Source organism: Lathamus discolor, chromosome 3 (assembly GCF_037157495.1).
Source record: "Lathamus discolor isolate bLatDis1 chromosome 3, bLatDis1.hap1, whole genome shotgun sequence".
Classification (NCBI taxonomy): domain Eukaryota; kingdom Metazoa; phylum Chordata; class Aves; order Psittaciformes; family Psittacidae; genus Lathamus; species Lathamus discolor.
In genome coordinates, this window is record NC_088886.1 from 11,407,105 (window position 1) to 11,426,498 (window position 19,394).

General features: G+C 40.3%; 1 protein-coding gene across 3 annotated transcripts in view; it reads left to right on the forward strand.

Annotated features, from left to right (window-relative positions):
• Positions 1-18,166, forward strand: part of GPBP1L1 (GC-rich promoter binding protein 1 like 1) — a 33,712-nt gene extending 15,546 nt beyond the window's left edge. For all 3 annotated transcript variants that reach the window (XM_065673468.1, XM_065673469.1, XM_065673470.1), the window contains 11 exons: positions 120-1,043; positions 1,893-2,007; positions 2,863-2,992; positions 3,358-3,641; positions 6,369-6,441; positions 7,498-7,691; positions 11,452-11,592; positions 15,097-15,255; positions 15,863-15,987; positions 16,873-16,975; positions 17,231-18,166. In XM_065673468.1, coding sequence (XP_065529540.1) covers positions 1,948-2,007; positions 2,863-2,992; positions 3,358-3,641; positions 6,369-6,441; positions 7,498-7,691; positions 11,452-11,592; positions 15,097-15,255; positions 15,863-15,987; positions 16,873-16,975; positions 17,231-17,377 — 1,416 coding nt within the window. In that variant the 5' untranslated portion in view covers positions 120-1,043; positions 1,893-1,947 and the 3' untranslated portion in view covers positions 17,378-18,166. The remainder of the gene's footprint in view (positions 1-119; positions 1,044-1,892; positions 2,008-2,862; positions 2,993-3,357; positions 3,642-6,368; positions 6,442-7,497; positions 7,692-11,451; positions 11,593-15,096; positions 15,256-15,862; positions 15,988-16,872; positions 16,976-17,230) is intronic.
• Positions 18,167-19,394: the final 1,228 nt, after the last annotated feature.

Consider the following 19,394-nt stretch of genomic DNA (forward strand, 5'->3'; position numbering starts at 1 on the left):
CAAACAGCTTTTGGCACTTGCACTATAGTTGCTGAATTTCTCCTTCTGTTTTTCTCTCTAGTCATACTTTGTCGTATTTATGGTGCTTATATTGATGGGGGTTTGTTTGTTTTTTATAGTGACTACAGTTCCTGTCTCACCTCTTTGATGGAAGAGGACTATAACCCAGAAGTGAACTCTCCACTGTAGAACAAGAAGCCCTTGTGGAATAACTGTATCCCTTTAAAAGCAGCAACCAGTCTACAAGAAATAGAGTAGAAGAAATTATTTTTGGACCTGGCATTTTTTTGTTCATGTGACCTATGTTTCAGCATGTAAATGGTGAACAACGAGGAAAACATTTGTGCCTGCTTTTGAGCTTTATATCAAATAGTGCTTAGCTCTGTGGAGCGTTAGCCAACTTACGTGAAGACCAGAGTATATCCTAACTTTCTTTTTTTTAAAAATAGTATACCTTTTTTTAGCAGATGTATGTGATAAAAATGAAGTTTATATTTTAAGAGCACTTGTGCAGATGCTTCTTGTTTAGATCTCAGCATTTGGGGCAGAAGTTTTTACGCAACATTGTCACTTTTCCAGAGAGTTCAGGCTGATCTGCTGCAGATCATGAATTATCCAGCAGACTTGGGTGTATCTGTTCAGTATTAACCATGGTGTTGCTCTGAATACTGTCATGCACACTTGACAGACCTTTTTGTAATGTAAAGCCTGACTTCTGTATTACCACGACCAGAGGAAATTTAATGAGGTGAACGTGGTCGTGGCTTTTTTTTTTTTTTCAATATAAATTACCTTCTAGGGTATCTCTTCCCCCCCACCCCCCCCTTTTTTTTTTTTTTTATAGTGAGAGAGCAAAGAGAAGTTAAAATGAGCAGTTGAGGGGGTGAAGGGCACAGTTGGCACGAAGTGCGGCCTCTTGTGCTTTGCTTCGAGACGCACTATTGCCTCAAGGCTGGCCTTAGAGCATACTGGGGAGAGAAGGAACCCACAGGTCAGTAAAGCACAGAAACTGAGGACATTGGACTGCAGAGGCCACACTCAGGGTAAGTGACCATATGTACTTAACTGCTTTGGTTATGTAGTGTTGACTTCTTCGTAGGTAAATTAAAGTTGAAAAGAAGCAAAATGGTAATCTGGAGAAGCTTCCATAGACAGAATTCGGTTATACAGAGCGATAATGGAATTTTCATCATTTTGAGCAGTGGAAATTGCTATGACACGTTGGAAAGAGCAGTTCAGTTTCAGATTGCTCAGTGAGATGCCACAGCTGCTCTTCAGTTGAACTTCCATTAAGGTCCTTCAGACAGCTTGTTTTCCTAACCATCTGGATTCTTAGCTGTGATAACAGCTTCAGCATGGGATATTCCCTGTGCATGACAGTTAGGGGATCTGGATATGACTTTAATTTGGAGGTGCAGGAGCTGGCATATGGTTGTCTATCAAGTCTCTGATCTGCTCTCAGTGTCCAGCATCACTGGTTTGCTCTTATTTGATTTACAGTATCTGGAATAAGACACGCAGTGATTAATCCCTTGTAGACTAAGACCTCAGTGAATTTGAGCCCCACATTCTGTCATGTCTTGATTTTACACATTTGTGCATTGTATGGCTTTCATGTGCTATTTGATATACTTCCTTCCCACCTTCACACCCATCCTATTATGAATGTTATGGGTGTGCTAATTGTAAACAGGAAATAACTGGGAATGTTTAAGTTCTTACCTGTTTTGGTCAGAGGAACAAAGTCAGCAGGGAAAAAAGTACTGAAGTGTAATATGAAAATACAGCACTTTGCCCCTCCTATTCATGTAGGCCAAGCTTTGGGAAATAAATGGTATTAGTGTTTCAGTTTGGAAAAGGTAACAGTTACAGAATGTTCTTTTCATTTACAGATCCTGGCCATGAGGTTTGATGCCTCATTTTATTGAAGGGAGACACTGGACCTAAATGGCGCAGCATGACTTTGTTCCTGCCTGGCTTAACTTCTCAACACCACAGTCAACCAAGGTAACATTAATCCAGATCACCTCCTTTTACAGCTATGACAATAATAGCAATTTAAAAATTGCCCCAGAGTTTTCTTGAAATTAGAATGTTTAACTTCTTTTGTGTTTATAAAGAAGGCTTTTGGAAACTAACGTGGACGTAATTTTGGTTGTCTTTATTTCAAAAAATGTATCTTATTTCGGAGGAGGAACAATCTTTGTGTTCAGACGTGGAAGTAGTTCATGTCTTTGTGTTGAGACTTGAGTGGGATCCGAAATAGAAAATCATTAAAGAAATGGTTCTTAATCTGTGTGGAGTCAAGACTTGAGCTGCCACTTATTTACAATTCAGCATATAATTTGGGTTTGATTTATGAAGATAATCTGACACTTCCTGAGTACTGTATTGATGATGAGCCCTGGGGCTCTAGCTGCAAACTCAAAAATACTCATTAGTTTTTTGCAACTTTAAAATGAGGGCAGTTTGCCAGTCACCTTTCTAAGACTGATTCCAGAGGTGCCTTAGGCTGACCCACAAAGTCTCATTTGGGACTTTAACAGTTTGTGTTACTTGTGCATGGCAGAGAAGACAAACATTGTAATAGCAGAAGGGATCATGATCAGCAAAGTTGATGAAGAAGAAAGAATATGTCTTTCACCTTCATGCTTAAATATGAAAACACACAAGTAATGTAAGGATCATTTTGATCCATTTAAAACAAACCTTTAGCTTGAAAGTTAGTCCGTGAAAATCAGTACAGGAATGTGGGGTTTTGGTTTTAATTGTTTTTCAATTAACAGAATGTCACTGTTAGACTAACAAGGTCCTGGAATGTCCTAATGAATGCGTCATTAAACCACTTTTTACTTTCTGCAGTCCCCTGCAGCCACCTTTGAGAAACATGGAGAGCATCTTCCACGGGGAGAGGGCCGCTTTGGCGTGAGCCGTAGGAGACACAACTCTTCTGATGGATTTTTCAATAATGGGCCCCTCCGAGCTGCAGGAGGTGAGTGAGAAGGCTCAGGATGCAGCCTGAGAGCAGGCATTTTGGAAGGGTCTACAGAATGAAGAATTGTGCAGAATATAACCAGTGTTTGTACCAAAGTCTACATTTTCATATCACATGAGAAATTTGTGTTGTTCTCTTCTCCCATGCCATGTGCTCAGGCCTGAAGAGTTTTTTATGATAGCTGTATGTGCATTGTGTAGCTTGGTTTGTTTGCTGATAAAATCACACAATAGCTTAATAAGTTTGGCATAATAGGTCCTTAGTGAACACTGAATTCACAACAAGAACAGCAGCCTGATATCTCCAGTATTCTACACGCTGTGTTGACTTTTTTAATTGCATGCTTTTCTTCTTTTGTTTAGACTGCTGGCATCAGCCGTCCCTTCTCCGCCATGATTCTGTAGATTCTGGTGTTTCTAAAGGAGCTCATGTTGGGCTTTCCGGCAGTCAGCCTGGCTGGCATGGTCCTTCACGGGGCCATGATGGTGCGAACCAGCGTGGTGGAGGAGGAACTGGAGTTCATCGCCACTGGAATGGCAACTTCCATTCTCGGAAAAGTTCCGCCTTTCAAGAAAAGCTGCCTGTTGAATCCAGGGAAGAGAAGAAGGAAGATAAAGAGCAGTTGCAGTTTGAGGAAGAAGACTTTGTAAGTTGTAGCTTCATACTAGAAGTAGCACCTGTGAGAAGTGGCTTTTCACTTCTAATTTATTAGCATTGATAGGTGGCAAGGATCTAGAGTGGCGTTCCATTCCATGTTTGAGATCACAACAGATTTAACAAAACTATTCCAGTGCTAATTGGCACCCAGAGTCCTCAGGACTTGATGAGCTGTTTGGCACATATGTTTTAACTGTATGGGTATTATGAACTGCAGACTTCATTGTAACACACAAGCCAGATTGTCAGCAAAACCCATCAGGTGATACCCGAGTCTGCCCAGGAAGAGCAGCTGTATTGACTTCATGGCTCTGCTTACAAAGCCTTTTTTTTTTCCTCCTAAGTACCTCTGTTCAGCTTATTTTCAGACTCCTTGTTGTTCCCGTCTCCTGCATCGTGGTCCGTGTTGGTGTTTGTGATAATCTTTCCAAGCTTGTTCACAACATGCTCAGACCTTTGCAACCATCTGTCTTGAGTCTTCTGGAATAGTATTTTGTGATGGGAGATGGTTTTCTGTCTCGATTTGTGGATTCAGATTTCTGGAGACATTTCTTCCATCAGTATCTCCAATTCATGTTTTTCTTATCCAGCATGCTGATTCACGTGGTTTTATCAGTATGATAGGCTCTTACATCTTGGCTCTATTTTACTGGAATATCTTCATTTTCCAAACTTTACCAATAGTACTTCGACTCACAGTTTTCATCCTTACCATGTGCATTCCTTAATGCCACTGCTTTGAGACATACACACCTTTTGTGGTTTCTCTTTCCAATTAAATGCTTTCCCCTCTCCCTGAAGAGTATTTTATTCGTATCAGACCATCCATTTTGGTTTTTGCATCTTGTTTCTTGCTATCTCTAGTCTCATAATAATATCGGTATCATCTGTAAGGTTCTGGTAACTCAGTCCCTTCACCTAATGCTGTTCCTCTGACTTCATCTCCAGTGCTAAAGCCACTGCTGCCTCCAGTAATGAGAGGTTTTGGTGATAGTGTGCACCAAAAACACAGTTGTGTCACCATGTTGAGTTTTTTGCTCTCCTGTTCAGCATTTATCTCTGGAAAGCTGTTTACAGCTGAAATTGTCATGGCAGTTTGATGGCACTACTTCTATCAGGAAGTTAGGAGTTGGAATGAAATATATGAATGCCTGTAGCTGCTTCAGGCCAAAATCTAGAGTCTTAAATTGTAAAACTTAAATTGCCACAGGAGACAGTTTGATTTAAGCTGCTGGGTTTTGTCTGAGGTGTCTGGGGAGTGATTGCATGCTCTTGTTCAGCTGCTTGTGCTGGGTGTGGTAGTGTGCATGATGGGGCGGTTAGCACCTGGAGAGCAGTCATAATGCTTGTGTGTGGATTTCGGTTAATCTGATTTCTCAAGAATTTCTATAAGCCACCTCTTTAGACTGTCAAAAGCCTGATGAAATATAAAGTTACTATAATGATTGCAGCTGTGCAGTGTCGTAGTCTATCTTGGTCTTGATCTTTCTTCCACATCCTTCTTCATTCTCTTCTTCAGTGCCTTGACAAGTGCCTTTCCCCAACTGCAGAGCTGTTTCTTCTGTAGTTACCCATTTATTTTCTAGATGAGAATACCACGCACTGTCTAGTAGCAAGCATTGCTAAAGAGCTCATATATTGTCTTTGCCATAGGTGGTGAAACTAATGTATACTGTGACTAAGTATGTGGCTGTTAGGCCTGTGTGGCTGATGACTTTTCCTGAAAGGCCTGCAAAACAGTTTGTTAGTCCTAAGTTCTCCTGTGGTGTGAGCACCCCTGCTATAAAACTGACCTGTAACTAAAAAATGAAGCCCTGAAACAGAGGAATTTCCAAGGTCTGAAGCAGGAATTTATGCTATGGTGTCACATTTTTTCCAAACTCTTATAAACAGGAATGCCTACTATTTCAGAAGCTCATTATTAAAGACTTATGCTGTTGCCATAGTAACTAACATATGAAGAATTCATTAAAAAGAGGGAAAGGATGGCTTTATTTTGAACTGAAGTTATTTGGGATGGGGTAAGAGGAGTAGCTAATCAGGAAAGCTTGTCATTGAATGTTGAGATTTTCTGTAGTCTGCTTTGAGCTTGGACATGTCCTCGGTTGTTCTACTAAGCTGAGTTCTGATACTGAATTAAAGGTAAGTCTGCAGAGAGCACCGAGTATGCATGCAGTATTGTCCTGACAAGTGGACTCTGAAGCTTAACATAAATTTACATGTAGCTTTTTTGTCAGTAAATGTAAAGGAATAATGAATATATACATTAGGAGTCTAGGATTGCTTTTGGGTGGTGGTGCTTTGTGAGGAGTTTTTTATTTGGTTAATAATTGTAATTATTATATAAAAATATTTGGGAAATTAGAATCTTCAAATACTGATGATGTGGAGTCTGGTTTATAGCTTGAGCTGCTGATTAAATACTTAAATCTTTCATGTGTTTATTGGTTGGTGGAATCTACTCAGTTGTATAGGAGGAGACTCAAGGGCTTATCCTGAACCCACTGATAGTTCTGTTGAAAATACAGCAGAAGCCAAGGAGAATACAAACTTGATTTTCAGATGTCTTGTGACAAAGCACTCTCTTCTAATTCAGGTGCTGTTCGGAGAAATTCACCTGCACTCTGGGTTCCTAGAAACATAATGTTACGTTAATGATGAATTATTTTGTTATGTGCAATAGAATGATACACTCATTTGCATTGTCTTTCTACAGCCATCTTTGAATCCAGAAGCTGGAAGACAAAACAACCAGAACAAACCTTTAGGGACACCTTCTGGAGTATGGGGTAGGTAAAGGTATTTACGTTGCTGTACAGGGTGTTCTGCTGAAGCAGAAAGGTGTTACCAATGGTTTACATGGTATTTTTTTCACTCCAAGCTTTTTAAAAACTTAAGTGAAACTTTGTTGTTTTCTTCCCTCAATCCACTAATCTCTTGGCTTTTTTGTCTACTTAAAACTGTGCTTGTCTTGTCATTGAAAACTACTGGTGGTAGTAAAGTCACTGTTCTGCCTTTGCTTCCTGGCTTACTACAAGTTTATAATTTCAAGACCTCACTTGAAGGGCAGAGTAGATTTGAGTGAACTAGGCACCAGTTCCTGACTTATGATCTTTGTATTTGAAATAGAGCAAAACTGTCCTAGTTCTGTGGTTTGGATTTACTGGATTTTTTTTTTTATTTTTTTTTTTTTAACTCCGAACAGGCTTGCTTTTGATTTTTGGTATGCAAATATATGAAAAATAAAAATAAAGGAAACAGGGTACCTGTTCTGGCAATGAAATTCAGATTTGTTAATATCTAGTTATAATGTAGCTACATCAGTTGGGTTAGATACAGTAAACAGTACAAATGCAAAATCAAGCCCACTTCTTGCTGCAGTACTGGATTGTATTCGATAGTTATTGTTCTGCTGAAAAAATAATGACAATCAGCATTTATGTGGCTTTTACCTGGTTTTAAAAGCACTGTGTCTTTTGAGGTATAACTTACACAGTGTATTTTTGCTGTGTTAATGAATTAGCAAAGCAGATCCCTGGTTGCTCAAAAAGATGCTAGTATCTGCTCTGATTCCTGTAGTATGGTGGAAGGCTGTTAGCTGATGTCACTTAGTTTTTTTCCCTTCAGCATCAGGGGAGCTGTTGCGGTTAAATGAAAAAGATTGGACTTTGACATCTTTATCCAGTATCTTTGTTCAAATCTGAAACAAAAGAACAGCTAATAGCAGTCTCAGAATCAGACATGTAGAATCTAAGATTGAGAGGGGAGAAACCAGAACAATGTACTGAAGCTGTTACAAAACTGAACATCTGTATTTCAGAATCTTTCTCATCCTGTTGTTACAGAAAACCCCCCTAGTGCCAAGCAACCTACCAAGATGCTGGTCATCAAAAAGGTTTCAAAAGAGGATCCTGCCGCCGCCTTCTCAGCTGCATTTACATCACCTGTTTCTCACCTGGCAAATGGCAACAAAGCCACCACCATTGTCCCAAGTGTCTACAAAAATCTGGTTCCTAAACCTGCAGCTCCTCCTTCCAAGGTACAGGGGTTTCCAACAAAGTTAGTGAACTGCAGACCAAGGGAGAACTCTGTCCCTTGGCAAGGGAATCAGTCCCCTAACAAATAGCAGGCGCTGGAATCCAGTAGTGTCTGGGGTAGGGGCTTTTAAAGCAGAGGTCTGTTTACTGCTGAAATTGTTGTTCCCTGTTAGAATGCCACTTGGTCTTGTCCATACAGAGAATTAACTTCTGACTATAAAAATGTCTGTTTGAATGTTTCATATATTAGACAAATCCTTACCTAAATTAGACAAAACAAGCAACGCTGGAGAAGTGGAATGTGTGCTAAGATGTGCTTGAATTGTTCACATGACTACCTTGAAAAATTCTTTATTTGGGTTACAGCACTTTGATGTGTTTAAAACACAATTGAGGCGAAGATCAGATTAGATTGTAACATCCTGCAGTTTAGCTCTAGTTTAGTTGAGCCTTAAAGACAACCTGGAAAAGTAATGGGATTTGTGCTACAGTTCTTTTACTGAAAGAAATACAGGAGTGTTGGAAAAAAAAACCCCGAGTATTTTCTTCTTTATCTTTCCCTTTATTCCAAAGAACCTACATGTGTAGATGCCTTAGAAACTTTGTAGGATTGATAGTCAAAGTATTTAAGAAGCTAAAGAAAATTACTGGTTTGGTGGTTCTTTAAAAATGTGTCAAAATACTTCGAGTTCTAAAATTTGATTTATTAATTACTAATGCTGGCTGCAGCATTCCAGCAAAATCTTCCCTGTGATTAAAGTAGATTAGTTTTACATTCTTCAAAGGCAAAATAGGAAAGATTAACAACTTTTTTGTGAGAAAGCAAGTTTTAGAGCTTCTTTTGTGTTGATAAGTTTTTCTTAATTCAGGCTAAATTCTGCCAGCTACAGGAAAAATCCTAATGGATAAAATGATTATCAGATAATCTTGTGTAAACCCTTAATCTGACAAATGATCTCTTCCTCAGTGAGATGGGTAAACTGACCCCATTTAACAGGCTGTTAATAAAAGATTTTTTCACTTTGCATAGTTTTCAGTCCATAATGTACTTGTTTAGAAGAGTTAAACAAGATGCAGCTTGTGATGGATGGGGAGTCTCCTGTGGCTTTTATTTTTCGCTTGTGCAGCTTGTTTGATATATGTGTGTATATAGTCTTACCTGGCTTTAGTCTGGATGTTTTGAATGGTCTTTGAAACAAAAAGCCAAAAATACAGTTTCTTTGCAGGCTATTAGATTGTCTCTTTGATTGTTTCAAAGTAAACAGAATTCTAGTGAACAGGAATGCCAACAGCTTTCCTCACTTAGCTGCTGTTGAGGGCAAAGATAACTTGTGAGGTCTGAAAGTTAGTGCTGTACCAGCTGTAGGGATTGAAAGGTTGAAATGTGCTTGTGAAAGCTATGTACATGTCTTGTTAGTGTTACTGAAGTTTTTCCTAGCTGCATTCTGAAATTAAACTTGGAAGTTTTGCTTCTTCAGATTAAACAAAAAAATACATTAATCAGTGCTCACAGTTGGAATAAACCCTTTAATTTGTATAGATAATGAGGTAAATATGGTCTGTTCTTCTGAGGCAGCCTTGTGGCTGGTATGGAAGTTCACCTTACATCAAGAATAATAGTAGGGTTTCTTTTTGTTTGCTTGTTTTACATGTTACGTAGCTCTCATTTGCATTCCAGATTGTGAATCTATATTTAAATCAGAGATTGTGGCAACATGTGGTGGTAGCTGCCTAAGTTCCTTTTAATTAAGTATTTACTGTACTGAACCAGTTGGTAGGCCCAGATTCATACCTGAAGTATTACAGTATTGATAATACATGAAATGCTATTTGGCTAGTGGAGGAGGTACAGGCAAAGAGATCAGTCATGTTAAGCATGCTGTAAGTATGTACTTACTGTGCGTGTATGCATTGATGTGGTGCTGTGATTGTTGGCCAGTATGCTGCTCCTCAGTGGTGGAGACTGCAATAGGGAAGAATTGTTTGCTGATGTCATCAGTAGCACTTCTGTTAATGAATGGTGACCATTTAGCAAAGCTTAAAAAAGGGATATCAGCATAGCCTTAGCAAGAAAACCTGTGTGCGTGATGTCTTTTTTTAAAAGGTACAGACACAAAGCAGCTATGGTAGGATGCATTATTCTAGAGACTTCTAGAAAGTTGTACAGGAATTGCAGTGCATTAAGTAGCAGAGAGCTCAAAACATCCTTTTGACAAAGTCAGTGATATTGGAAAGCTGTCACAGGCAAACTGAGCGAGAAATGGTTTTTTGTTAAGTTGTACCAAGTAGTGTTGAAAGGAAGAGAACTGGTGTCAGTGTAACAAGTGCATTCCTTCTGGGCTAATTGTGATGGCTCACAGTCAAGAAATCTGTGAGGGTCATAATCTGCAAACGATTCCTTTTGATACTCATCTCTAGTTGTGCCTGAATCCAGTAGCACCCCTAAGGAAGCAGTAAGGGTCTGTCTGTCTTTGAATTTGTCTGAAGTGCCCCTTTGTGGAAGCTGGGAGAACAACAGTCAACAACAAAGCTGGGCAGCTGAACGGTAGAGCCATCAGATCTGTGGAGAGAAACTTGTTTGTCACAGTAATTTTAATACCAGCCAATACTGCACAGATCAGGATATTTTCTAGGTTTGAAGGGAATGTTTGGAATGTGTGCTGTGAATGCCGAATAATCCATTTAATCATGTGGACTGCTCTTGGTTTTAAGTTGGGAGTGGAAGAGTAATGCTGATGGCCTCCCCTCCTGATTTGTTTATTCGAAAATGAAGAAAATAACCCAGTGGAGAGTGAGAACGTACTGAAGCAATGGCTTCTGCTCTTATTGCTTGCAGAATGTTTTTTCAGTCTCAGATTTAACTAGGTCCCACTTGTGCATGAGTTATTTTGCTGGTGATTTGAAGCTGGCTTCAAAAGTCTGATGGGTCAAAAGGACCAGTATGTTTTAATGCTCTGACAGGTGTATTTCTGTGCTACTTGATAACAAGTTTCTTGTTAGGGATCCTCTTTGTAACAGACTTAGCAGTTCACAGTGTTTGTCCTTGGTTGATAAGAGAGGCTCAAGGATAACATTCCAAATAACAAAACCTTATCTTTGTTTTTCAAAGTCTTTGTTTTTCAGCCAAATTGCCAGTGTGTTTGAAGGGGTACTGCAGAGTATGCAGAGCAAAACAGCAAGTGCTCATGCACTTTAATGAACCAGCAGCTTTTCCTTCTTTTTTTATTACTTTTTTCCTTGTTGTTGCTAAATCAGTGCAATGATGGACACTTTCAGAGCCCTAGGAAAGAAATAATGTGCATTCTCAGCCTGGACAGAAATATTCCTTGATAATGCTGCTTCCTCACACAGGGGAAGGTCCTGTCAAGTGATGCAAACCCTTTCTTTGTGGCATACAGTGCTTCCATATGAAATGTGAATTTAATTGGCATTCTTACTGTCCATCTGTGGGTAGCTGTAAGAGTACATTGCTTTACTTGGTGATGTTTCCAATTAATGAAGAGCTGTGCTGGATTTTCTGAGATCTAACGGTGTTTTACTGGAGGGTGGTGCCCATGAAGCAGAACTGTGTGTGATTTGGGGGAAACAAGAAGACAGAGGAACAAATAATTGCTGTCAAGGTAAATTTGATGAGACTGTTCTTGTAGAGGGGAAAGAAATATCCACATAACAGACAATGTTTATTTGTTTTACTACTTGCAAGCAGCCCCTTTTTGTGCCTTACCCTTTACTGACCAGTATCTTGTGTTCTCTTCAATATAGCCAAGTCCATGGAAAGCCAACAGAAGTGAACATAAACCAGGCTCGCTTTCCTCCAGCCGTGACTCTGCCTTTACCAGTCCAGTGTCTGTAACCAAACCAGCGGTACTGGCGAGTGGCTCAGTCCTCACCTCTCCCAAAGAGGTAAGGGGTTGGGTTTGGGAATAGGGTGGGAACTCTTGTCACTATTGCCTACTGTAGCTGAAACATAAGGTCCTTTCTGTATATGGTACCTACCTTTGCACCCATGAAGAATGACTCGCTTGTACATTCTTAGCATGTTCTGCCACATCTGATACACTAAAAGAAATAAAAATGTGGTGTACCTGAATATAAAGCCATTGGTGTTTGAATGTATTGAATTTTACTCAAATATGAAAAAATGTACTAATGCTTTAAATAGTGTTGCATAACTAGACATGCATAGACTTGGTGTTACTGGAGTGCAGATACCAAGAACTGATGTAAATAGATAAGGAAACTGATTCCATGTGGTTCTTCAGTATGGGAAAAGAAGGGGAAGGAGAACAATCTGCCTCATATCCTTTCCCTAGGACCACAACAGCACAAGCAATGATCTCTGAGGAGGCATGGGGAGTTTAACATGTGCATATTATGTGTCTTCAGCTACAGTGTCTGGTTTTAATTTTGGTGTTGGAAGGAGGTATTGTGCTGAGGTGGAAACTGACTCTCTCTGGTTTTGGTCTGAAGTACAGAGAGAACCTTGGTATATAACTGGTAACATTTCAGTAGTAATGATGACATAACATGCTTTGGCCAGCATTCCTATGCCTTGCTCCATAGCTTGTGTAGAAAATGCTGGTTTGGACCTTGGAAGTCCACAAAGCTTAATAGAAGAGTGGCACTGAATAACTTCTCTCCTCTGCTCCTCAGAATTTTTGTGAGCATATGCAAAAGGAACACAAACAAAAACCAAGACTGTGATAGATGACATTCATTCAAGTGTAACAGCGGGTTGGGGTTTTCTTCTAGTTGTGCATTTGTCTTATTCCTCTACAGATCTTACTCCCAAAATACAGCCTTGTCATCTTTATGATTCTCTGCTTTGCAGGCTTTACTTTACAACAGCTTGTACCTTCCTGCTTCAGCCACTGCTGAGTGTAAAAGCAGTCATTAAATGCAATAGTTAACAAGCATAGGCCTGTCACTGACAAATACATCTTACACTCCATTCCTTTCCCTTGCTTTTGTCTGTCCTTAGACTGAGTCCTTTGTGCTACTGACAGCTTGCCTTTTTGTGTAATGCACAGCACAGTATGGACACCTTTGCAGGATAAATATTTAAAGTTCAATAGGCAGATACTAAGAAGGACATTCACTTTACATCATACAGCGTATTCGTCTCATACTGTATGTCAGTAACACCTCTTCCACCCTCCCCCCTCCAAGGTCTTGTGTGAACCTTTAGTCAGCAAAGATGCCAGATACTCATCTGACAACCAGAGTAGGCAGCTGGGATTTCCCCAGAACAAGCAGTACTGCCTTGAATGCTTCTTGTATTACCACTGTCAATCAGTTGAACAAAAGGGCTTAAAAATTCCTCCCAACTAAAACTGAACACTCACTTTTTTTCTTTGAATCTCTTGGAGACTTGCAGTATGGAAACACAGGAGCATGGCCAGCAAATACTACTGTAATCCTGGCTCCACAGGCCTGATGCAAGTAATCTCTGCCTTTTTATTTCTGAAACGGGGATAATGACCCTCCTGCAGAAGCGTTGCAAATAGCACCTCTATTCATAAGAGACCGCAGTGTGTTGAAAACTGAAAGGGTGCCAGTGAGCACTGACACTGTGTCTCCACAAACCAGTCTAAAATAACCAGATTAAGATGCAGTCTGAAGTTTTAAAGTGATTCCGGGTGACTTTTCTGTAGGAGTAGCCATCCCTGTTACATAGGCTGACATCTGAACAATCTGAGATGATGCAGTGCTCTCAATAAAATGAAAACTAAGAGCTGCCTTGATGTGTCAGTCAAAGGGTTAAACTTACCTTCAGAAAAGATGCCAAGAATGCCTACTTGTACCCCTTTAATACTAAAAGAGAATGTTACGTAAAACCCTTTCTTCTGAAAGTTCTGCATAAAACCAGAATTGAGGTGAAATTAAATTCCCTTTCAGGAATCTGTGTTTCTAAACTTTCAGCTGTTTCCCACTAATGTGCAGAAATTCAGTTTCAGTACCTCAGCAGTTTATGAAGCATTAAAACAGCCGTTAGCAAAGAGCTGGAGTATTCCAAATTACGAGAAAACATCTAAGTTTTAGTCTCATTTCTTTATTGTTACCTTCCATCTCTGAAGTCAAACTAGTTGCTGTGTTAAGAGCCTAATTTCAGTACTGTCCCGGCTTTTCATCCTGATATTCACAGTCACTTGTTACATCTGTTACAATTGTTGCTGTGTTCTTTACTGTGTTGAATTAGGCAAAATCTGCAAAGGCCACCTGAGAAATACTTACTGTAAGGCATTCCTTTCAGCATGCACTTCCCTGAAAGGCGTTATTCCACACATGGTTTATGTGCAACAGGCATGATAAATTCAAGCAGCAGTTGCTGCCTTCGTTTTGTTTTGCTAAGTATTTTAGTTCCTTCATCTTTGCTCAAAGCACTGAGTCTGATAAAAGTACTTTACAAAGGAGACTCATTTTGAAGAGCCTGAATTTGCAACCTTCCCACCCTAGCCTTAAAAAAACCCCAAATGGATAAGAGAAAAATGCTACAGGCTTTAGGAAATGTTACTGTTTCAATATTGGGGAAAAAAAATCAAAGCAAGTAAGTGAAGGAAAAGAACAGTTTTGCATGCAACAGGCTGGTGTTAGGTATGCTTATTAATGAATAAATTCCTTTTCTTAAGAGTAACCAGACATGAAATCCACATGAGCAGAAGGTTAAGAAATCAAGAACTTTCACATAGCGTGCTTTTAGATTTCTTTTGTGTGTACAGTGGAAATGACGGAACAGATTAAATTGAAAGTTCATCTTGCTTAGCAGTGTTTCTGTTGCAGTATCATGGCTGGGGCACTGGTAACACACAAACTGTTGTGCCTTACGCCTGGTTCACAGCTTCAGAATCATTAAGAAAGCTGAAACACTGTGGAAAAGCAAGGGAGGTTACCTTGGATTTGTGAATTGAGCTGAGCAGAGTCCCCACAGGCTTGTCTGTGTCTGGCTCCACACTGAACCATTTGGGCTATGAGTGTACACAGCAAGGAATCAGCAGCACACTCTCCAGGGGAGGATACTGAGGTTGTGGCTACCTGTTTCACATCACCTGTGGTTAGTTAAGGATGTGACCACTCCCTGAAAGGAGATTACAGCCCCATAGCTTGATTTCAGGGTAGAGTCTGTCAGGATGTCTTAAGATGCAAATTTTAACTGAGCCTAATCTTAATTTTTGTAGAGTCCTGCATATGAAGTTCTTTGCCTTCATATTGTTGTAGGCTCTGGCATTGCTTTAGAGTTACATTGGCAAGAAGCAAAATAAACCTATTCATGGCCGTGTTAATTGACTCCTAAGAGAAGAAAAAGTTAACAGTTGATACTGATAAGTGGGGAGAACAGTGTACTGAAGAGGGCTTCATCTTTGCAGAAATACAGATTGAAGGTCTCTGTATTCTACCTTCCTTGTCTAGAGTCCTTCCAGCACCACCCCTCCCATCGAGATCTGCTCTTCACGCCTGACAAAGCTGATGCGCCGTACCACTGATAAGAAGAGCGAGTTCCTGAAGGCACTGAAAGATGATAGAAATGGGGAGATAACCGAGAACAGAGAATGTGACAAGCTGGATGATGTAAGATCTCTGTCCTTACTGTATATGTGATCATTATGTATTTAATGAGTTGGGTACTGGAGAAAAAAAAAATGGCTGTGTATGTAATTCAGGCTCTGGAGGAAGAAAGGAATGACTTCCAGTGGTCTGGCATACATGCAGTGTATGCAGTGTATACATGGCATACATACAAGCAGTAGTACACAGCATTGAGGTGACGGGAGATCTTTACTTATCCATTTGTATTTCATCAAGTTATGAGATGGAAAGGCAGGTCCCAGATGGTGAAGGCAGTCTAGATTTTTGCAAGGGTTTTCTAAGGAGTGAAACAACACCATATTTTAATACTGTAATTACCTTTCAAGGTTCCTGAAGCCACTGATGATGGTTTTGTAATGCCAGCACTTACTCCCTTCACACAAAAGTGCAGTCTACCAAACATCATTTATACTGTGTTGTCACAGCCAGGCAGAAGTTGCATTAAACCACTGTCAGTGCCCGCTCTGTAAAAAACACTGACTCGGGGTGAAAGGCTTGACTTTACTTCCAAAACCAGAAGCTTGGACTTGGAAATCTGCTGTTGGCATGGTCTTTGCAAGCACTCCTTGATGCTTTCGTTTTTCTTTAGATGGAGAGCAACAGCACACCAGAACCAAAGGAAAACTGGGAAGAGAACTGCCATCAGAATGGCCTTTCTCTCCCTTTGCCGGAGGAGGGGGAAAACCTCTCTCATTCATTGGAAGCAGAACACAGGTGAGTAAATGGCAAAATAAAGTGAGTAAAGGAGGGTGAATCCTTGGAGTGCGTGAGGAGAAGGAAACTATTTCAAAGTAAACTCCTTCTGAGAAGCAGCAGTAGCTTTGTGCACACTAAGCCAGTGTGTGGGCTTCATGAGTAGTGCTGGACTGGGTGGAGCCTCACTGAAATGAAAACAAGACACTGATGACAGGTGAGCCAAGACTTTACCATGGTCTATAATTAAACTCCAGTGCTTCTCCAGTGCCATGTCGCTGTGTGTTAATGCTGCCTAGATATTTACCTGCCCACACGGGGAGTCAGCACCAACCTGGTGTGATTCTGGTTGATGTATAAGCAGGTGTCCTAAATGTAATAGTCTAAAGACTGAAGATACACCCTCACACACACACCACTTCCTTCTGTTTGTGCGTAGAATATTCCTGTGCTGCTTTAGATGCTGTAAAAGTGGAGGAGAGTGGAGAAAGTATTTACCTACTATCTTAAGCTTGTATCTCCCTTCAGTAAACAAGCAGTGTGTGAGCATCTGGCGCAAGCAGATAGTAAGTTTTAGGACATTCTGAGCTGTGATACTGGTGTTTGATTGCCTCATGTTCTTCTTCAGTATCCTTGGGTAGAATTTCAAATCTCTGCTTTGCTTTCTTTCTGCCAGACCAGTTATTTACCCATTGTACAGGACTCCTCATGATTAAATATTTGTAAAAGACATTGAAAAATGCTGGGTAAACATGAAGCATTGTTGACGTGATCTCTAATACTAGAAGTTTCCCCGGTGATTTGGGAGTGATTTATTGCAAAACCTTGTGCTTCGTGGACGAATGTCGTCTCCTTTGCCACTGTGGCCTTGCTTTAATTCCAGTTTTTATTTCCTCCACAAATCAGGTTATTGAAAGAAATGGGATGGCAGGAATATCCTGAAAATGATGAGAACTACCTTCCCCTCACGGAGGATGAGCTCAAAGAGTTCCAAATTAAATCAGAGCAGGTATGTTTTGCAGCTCTTGCCAACTGTGACTGCTCTTCTCCCTCTCCCTTCTCATGCACAGGTTGTCTGTGGTGTAGTTCTTACAGATACTAGAAAAGACAAAGGGTTGAAGTGAGATTGTAGTGCAGTCAGTGACTGCATTATCCATGCAGTGTGGGTGTAGACAGTTAAACATGTAATTTGTGCCCACAGATGGTTAGTGACAGTCACTCTCCACACTTGTGCTTGTTTTAAAACTTACTTTCATTCCTACAGCGAAGAAGAAATGGATTTGGGAAGAATGGATTTCTTCAGGGCCGCGGCTCCAGCCTGTTGTTCCACTGGAGAAGCACTTTTAAGACAAAGATTGAGGACTCAGACACAGAAACTAGTAGCAGCGAAACGTCAGATGACGATGCCTGAAAGTGGGCACAAGAAAATTAAAATAAATAAAACCAACCCAATAAACTCAGTTCATAGTTCAACACGTGTTTGGGGTTGTATAAACTAAACAGAGTTTATTCTGTCTCCAGTCTGTTCAGTTTTTTTTCTTTTGTTGTTGATACTTCATGCACAAGGGAAATAATTGTATCCCAAAGAGAGAAATTGGCTTCTTTAGCTTTTTCTTTTGGTTTTGCCCTAATGCTTAATAGAAGTTTGTGCAGCTAGCAAATTTTGACAAAAATCCCTTGTGGGGCAGTGCACAAGTTCAGTCTTGTAAGCAGGATACAAGTGGCTGACTGATCTTTGCAACAACAAGCTTCTAACAGTGCCGCCCGCATTACACAACGGCGTGCGGCAACAGTGTGCTAAAACAATCATTGTCAATGACAAAAATGGCTATTGAAGTTCTAATTATGTTAAATTAATGCTAATAACATGGATATTTTATTTTATTCTATTTTTTTTTGGCGGCTCGGGGAGCTTCATCACTTAACCAGGCGTTTGTGGTTTTCTTCTTTTTTTTTTTTTGGGTACAGCTGTAAAATATTTGGATATAGGAATTGTTTGTGTTCTTCTTCTTGCAGCCTTGATATTCAGGGTGGATTGTAAAATATAAATTTTTTGTGAGATTTCAAAGATTAAGATTATTTTGATAACATTATTTACAGATTTAAAAAAGTGACTATCACATTGAGTCTGTATGAGGGGGAAAAACTACTGCATCAAAAATAACTAACTTGGAATAAATATTTTGCATCAGTTTGCCAATTCTAATTGTCTTTCTTATGTAAGAGAAGCTTTCCTGTAAAGGGACTTGCAACTTTTGGGGATTTGATAGCACTGGGGATAAATAGTTTCTTCTCCCACTGTATTTTTTTCCACTTGGCAAACATCGCTGTAGCACTCAGACTGCAGAAGCTAAACTCTCCCTTTAAGATGGGAGAGGGAGAACAATGCTGAGATGATAGCCCACGGTTGGTTGGTTTTTCTTTTGGTTTTTGGTTTTTTTTTCTTTAAAGAAAATGATTCAAATTCTCTTCTACTCAAGCAGTTTGCTGCTTTTTTTTTTTTTTTTTTTTTCCCGCTTCATACAAAATGGTGAAGCTCGACCGGTCGGTGTCACTTGTTCCTAGTGCAATGCTGCTGTTTCTGTTCACAACGTGGCAAGGGAATGTCTGAATCCAAAGCTGTTTTCATTGAAATCTTTTTTAAAACTTCATGAAAACATTTCTATTAGATTAAAAAGGATTTTACAAACAACTCAGTTGTGGCCTAAGCTATTTTAGTGTCTGGTTTAAGTTCAGCTGCTACACAAACGTTTTGGATTGGAAAGCATCCGCATGGTTGTGCACTGTTTGTAAATGGGTTGGAGGGAAGTGCTCGGGTCTTGCTGACCTGAGGGGATCTCACCCAAGGTCTTGCTTAGGGGTTTCTCTAATCCGCTGCTGAGCAGGCAGAGAGGACAGATGTGTCACGGAATGGGAATGGTTAGTTGTGAATCTTTGCATCGGGACTCAAGGGAACGCTCAGGGACACCAGGTCTAACTCTGCTGTTTGTGCCTCCAGCTCCTGCGGACACCAGAGCTCGGGAGTTGTTCTTCATGGTCTCAACCCTTTCTTTTGGGGAAGTGCTTGGGCTCCTCTTAAGATACTTCACAGATTGCCTGAAGGTCCTAATGCTGTGCTGCTATCAAACACTGGTGTTGTCTCGTGAAGTTCATCCAGTTTATAAAAGTGTAACTCTACCTCCATTTCAGTGAAAAACTGAAAGGTGTTTGTGTGGTGGCAAGAAATGGGGTAAGTGTAATCAAATCCATGCTGACAGCCACTTGTGGTGGGTGAAGTAGTGCTGAAGAGCTGCCTGGAGTAAGGGATCGCCTGGTTAGGGGGTAATGAGAGCGCTGCGTGGTTTGGCCTGAGCTCTTCCTGTGGGTGCTGCTCGGCTGCCCTGTGGGCTGTGTGTGGTTTAAACGTTGGTGAAGCTGCTCAAGTGTTA